The sequence below is a fragment of the Zophobas morio genome, unplaced genomic scaffold, assembly GCF_036711695.1.
Source record: "Zophobas morio isolate AGI-343-1 ecotype UQ-CSIRO unplaced genomic scaffold, CSIRO_AGI_Zmor_V1 ptg000021l, whole genome shotgun sequence".
NCBI classification, from domain to species: domain Eukaryota; kingdom Metazoa; phylum Arthropoda; class Insecta; order Coleoptera; family Tenebrionidae; genus Zophobas; species Zophobas morio.
The window spans coordinates 18,100,743-18,106,086 of NW_026972126.1; the positions used below are offsets into that span (position 1 = coordinate 18,100,743).

Below are 5,344 nucleotides of genomic sequence, written 5' to 3' on the forward strand. Positions count from 1 at the left end.
CCGAAAATCAAAAATTTAAAAAACGAAAAATGGAAAAATCGAAAAATTGAATCGAAAAACTGAAAAATCGAGGAACTGGAAAATCGAGGGATGGAAAATTCCAAAACTGAAATAAAAAATTGGGAAATCGAAAAATTGAAAATTCCAAAAATTGGAAAATCGAAATATTGAAAAGCCAAAAAGTAGAAAAATCGAAAAACCAAAAAATCGAGAAATCGAAAAGCGAAAAATCCAAAAACTGAAACATCTAGAAATCGAAGCATCAAAAAACGGAGAAATCGGGAAATTCGAAAAATCGAAAATTTTAAAAAACGAAAAATCGAAAAATCTAAATTTTGAAGAAATGAAAACTGAAAAATCGATACATTGAAAAATCGAGAAATCGAGAATTGGGAAAAACAAAAAATCGATGAGTGGAGAAATTGAGAAATCGAAAAATTGAAAATTTAGGAACATCAGTAATTGGAAAATTGAGAAATCGAAAAATGAAAAAGTGTAGAAATCGAAAATTTGAAGAATCAGGAAATTGAAGAATTCGAGCACTGAAATATGGAAAATTGAATAATAGAATATCGAGACATTGAAAAAACTAAAGTCTCAAAATTAAAATATCGAAAAAATGAGAAATCGAAAGTTGACACATCCAGAAATCAGAAAGCCGAAAAATTGAAAAATCGAGAAATTATTACATTTACAATTTTGATTTTTTTTTCAAAAATCCTCTATGTTTAGAATAAAAATTCAACACGGATTTATAAACCACAATTTCAGGACTATATTACTTTGCTTTTTAACATTTAAAAAAGGGGGGCTATATTTGCAATATTTCAAAGCATTTGATTTTGCAAATTTAAAGTTAAATTGTAAAATGTTATTATACGATTATGACAGACAACCAGAAACGGAAGACCTATTTTTTCGTACTCGAGGAGTCATGAAACGTCGTGGAAAATGAAAATAACCAGTCAAGCTGGATTCGATTACAATAATTCCCTAGCTTACGCGTGAAGTAAAAATGTAATAAAATAAATCTGAAGGATCACAAACAAGATATGTGCAATATGAAGCACGTGAACGCATGATATAATATAAAAATGTTCAGAATCATTGTTTGTGTTAAAAAGGGGGTCATTGGTGTTATATTCTGTATCCGCAGAATGTGGAACGAATTCGATTAAAAAATAGGACGTTTTTAGAGGACACAATTTTTTAATACCAAACTTTTTTTGATCTTCAAGCCAATTTCTTACGCAACCTAAGCGAGCAACTTACCTGATTTGGGGAAACGTTTGACTACTTTAGAGGTTTAAATTTATTGTTAAAAAAAAAACCTGGAAATAGCAGGCAGAATAAGAGAGTTCGATTGATTTATAAATATTTTATACATTCAAATAATTTAAGCACAATTAAAATTAACACGTAAAAATGCTTGATCATTATGTAGTAGTTTATAAAATATTTTGCTGTTATCTAAATGAAAATACACACGATGATACAGTTTTAAAAATACACCTTCGTAATTATCGTGGGTGATGATAATGGCGTGATCTTTGCACTTTTACTTTTATTTTTACTTACTTAAGTCGATTTTAATTAATTTTAGTTTTAAAAATGCAAATTTTTAAGTCAAAAATGTCGATCACCTAGATAATTTTTGTCGACTCATCGCCAAATTTTACGAGTACATTTATTAATACCTTATCAAGCCCAAAATAAAATCGTGCATACTTATGCAACATCAACCAGTGATATAATTTTGAAAACAAATGTGACAACAATTATTTATCAGTAATTAACTTCTCGTGTAATGCTATCTAATTTCGTACACACGAGTTATTTTTTTAAATTTATCTTCGTAATATGCATGTCAAAACAAATTGTTCTAAAAGTCATCTAAAACACTAATATTACGATCACCTAGGTATTTGGATGCCAAATCACAAGTTTTGATAAACCAAATAAAATAAAATAAAAATGACTTAATTCCCCTTATCGCCCCAATTATTTGTCCATCAAGCACAAATTTAACAAAACCTACAAACAAAAAATAACTCCACATCAACTAAAGTCAAGGGTCACAAGTTCACAGCGATATGGTGTGGAGGGAGATTGTTTAATTTTATATAAAAAGGTAAGAATAGTGGACATAGTCAGACACAGTTGTTTGACTATTCAAACAATCATGAGGTTCACTGTAGTAGCTCTACTCGGCCTCTGTGCCCTGGCCCTGGCTTACCCCCCACAACACAAAATCAGTAAGTACCACATTTTTCTAATTTTTCGGTACTAACTTTGCCGTTTAGCCGACAAGGGAGTACAAGAGAAGCAAAAGGACATCCTTCGTTTGTACAAGTACGTGAACCAACCGAGCTACTACAAGGACCACGTGGAGATCTCCAAGACCTACAAGATCCACGAACACTTCGACGACTACTCTGTAAGTGTTTTTTTGATTTATTTTTTTTGTAAATCAAGGTTTGTAATTTGTGTAGAAACCCGAAGTTGCCAAGTACTACTACAAGATCTACAAGTACGGTTTGCTTCCAAGGGGCGAGATCTTCTCCGTCTTTTATGAAGAACACTTGAAGCAAGCTATTGCTTTGTACAAGTTGTTCTACTACGCTAGAGACTACTCGACTTTCTACAACACGGCTGTTTGGGCCCGTCAACGTGTCAACGAAGGTGTGTACTTGTACGCCCTTTCTGTTGCCATTGTCCACCGCCCTGACACCTACGAAGTGGTTATTCCCCCAATTTACGAAGTCTACCCGTACTACTTCTACAACAGCGAAGTTATCCAGGAAGCTTACAAGTACAAACAGCAGTACTACGGACAGCAGTACGAACATGAAGGCAACTACAATGGTTACACCATCAATGCTAACTATTCTGGGTACTACTTGAACGTGCACCCTGAACAATCTCTGTCGTACTTCACCGAAGATGTTGGTATCAATTCGTTCTACTATTACTTCAACATCTACTACCCTCATTGGTTGGGTGGTCAAGAATTCGACTACAAGAACGACCGTCGTGGTGAATACTACTTGTTCGTGTACCAACAAATCTTGGCCCGCTTCTACTTGGAACGTCTTTCTAATGGCTTCGGAGAAATTCCGTTCTACAACTGGGAAGTACCTTTCGAAACTGGGTACCACCCGTCGTTGCAGTACCCCAACGGTTTGCAATTCCCAACGAGACCCAACTATGCCCATTTGTACGAATACTTCTACAATTATGGACAGAGGTACGGAAACAACAAGTACGCTTACAGCTACACCCACGTCCAAGATTACGAAAGAAGAATTCGTGATGCCATCGACAGAGGATATGTCTACACTGTAAGTACGCAGAAATATTACTTGTCAAATTTAAAAAATCAATCTTTAGCATGAGGGACAAAAGGTCAATTTGTACTCCGAAGAGGGTGTCAACACTCTTGGAAACTTGGTCCAGTCCAACCCTGATTCTCCTGATAGGTACTACTACGGAGCTCTGCACGTCTACGCCCGTCATCTCCTAGGGTACTCCTACCAACCCGTAGACAAGTACCACGTCGCTCCTTCCGCTCTCGAACACTACGAAACTTCCCTTCGTGACCCAGCCTTCTACCAGTTCTACAAGAGGATCGCCTTGTACTACCAGAAGTACCAATCTCGTTTCCCTGCTTACACCGAACAGGACTTGGCCTACGAAGGTGTTGAAGTAAAGAATGTCGAATTCGACCGTCTTATCACCTACTTCGACTATTTCTACTCCGACGTGAGCAATGCCATCTATGTTACTCCACAAGAGTACGAAAACGACAAAGTCCAAGTCAGAGTACGCCAACAGCGTTTGAACCACAAGGCTTTCACCTACAAGGTCTACGTAAACTCCGAGAAGGAGCAAGACGCTGTTGTCAGAGTATACATCGGGCCTAAATACGATGAATACGGACGCTACATTAACATCAGCCAGAACCGCGCCAACTTCGTCGTTTTTGATCACTTCAAGTACCAGTTGAAGTCTGGTGAAAATGTCATCGAACGCAACTCTCACCAAACTCCGTACTACCAAAACGACCGCACTAGCTTCAAGCAGTTGTACCAACAGGTTCTTGGTGCTTTCAGTGGAAATGGCGAGTACCAAGTTTACAACAACGAGGCTTACTACGGCTTCCCCAGAAGGTACTAATTTGGATTGTTTTCACGAATAATGGTTTAATTTTGTTTTGTGTGCAGGTTCCTTTTGCCTAAGGGTACTTATGGTGGTTTTGAATACCAGTTCTACGTGATTGTGAGCCAATACGTTCCCAACAAGTACCACCAGGAGTACACCAACGAGTACTACTATCCCAAGATTGGTACTGGAGACAAGTACATTGATGGTTACCCATTGGGCTATCCATTCGAGCGTCCCATCTACTACGATCAAGTGTTCTACAACATCCCCAACTCGTACTTCTACACCACTAAGATCTACCACAGGAATGAAAACGAAATCAATGCTTCTACTTCTACCCAACACTAAAACGAAGGTTATGCGATACCGACGTCTTTCATTCTGATGAAATATTCACTGTTTCATGTCAACTGGTGTATTATTTTTGCAATAAACAGCAATAGTACTTGACTTTTTTGTTTTTTTTTAATTTGTTATATATGTCATCAAATCAAATTTTGATGGTGGGGTGTTTGTCTATGTAGCTTTGCACAACAGTCTAAATACAAGAAATGTTGATTACTTGAAGAGCATCTAGTATACTTTAAAGGGTCTTCAGTTCCTGAAAATGTATAGTACAAGAAATATATTGTCAATGACAATGGAGACATTTAAATTTTATATTTCTGTTTTGACTTTTTAAATTATGTATGCACTTGATCATCAACAAATTTTCATTGCAAAATTATTTGTTAAAGATACAGTGGCAGCTGTTGTTTGTTTTTGACTTAATTTAAGCAATGACCTTTTGAATACAATACGATTAACTGTTAAAATAGCTTTTATTAAGTCATCAGGAAGTTCTATCGAAATAACCTTCGAACAATTTTTAAATTTTTTGTAAATAAAGTAAAGAAATTATGGCGTAAAAAGCTGTAACTGCCGAAAGCAAAAAGTGTTCCATCTGGAAGAGGAAAAATTTTAAAAATCAAAATTTATAAAATGTCAAAATTTCAAAAATTTACACAATTTTAAGATTTGAAAGATTTGATAGGTTTCAAAGTTTCAAAGATTCTAAACACTAAAAATTGCAAATTGTAGATACACCGAAGATTCTAGATAGAAGAAAAATTCAACAAAATCTAAAAAATTGTAAAGATCTTCGAGGTACTAATCATCCTAGAACTTCTAAAAATTTTAA

The 5,344-nt window shown here is 35.6% G+C and overlaps 1 protein-coding gene across 1 annotated transcript; it reads left to right on the forward strand.

The window, feature by feature from the left end:
- Positions 1–2,143: 2,143 nt before the first annotated feature.
- On the forward strand, positions 2,144–4,614 carry LOC135132133 (hexamerin-like). The gene is made up of 5 exons (XM_064060097.1): positions 2,144–2,255; positions 2,304–2,437; positions 2,493–3,341; positions 3,391–4,169; positions 4,224–4,614. Exons 1-5 carry the CDS (start codon positions 2,183–2,185, stop codon positions 4,510–4,512), a joined length of 2,124 nt encoding a protein of 707 aa, XP_063916167.1. The 5' UTR covers positions 2,144–2,182; the 3' UTR covers positions 4,513–4,614.
- The last annotated feature ends 730 nt before the right edge of the window (positions 4,615–5,344 follow it).

Excerpts from the sequence above, each read along its gene's own strand:
- LOC135132133 (XM_064060097.1), top strand. The coding sequence starts at position 2,183 with ATGAGGTTCACTGTAGTAGCTCTACTCGGCCTCTGTGCCCTGGCCCTG. Across the intron at positions 2,438-2,492 it reads AACACTTCGACGACTACTCT|AAACCCGAAGTTGCCAAGTA; the intron begins GTAAGTGTTTTT and ends TAATTTGTGTAG. Across the intron at positions 4,170-4,223 it reads TACTACGGCTTCCCCAGAAG|GTTCCTTTTGCCTAAGGGTA; the intron begins GTACTAATTTGG and ends TTTTGTGTGCAG.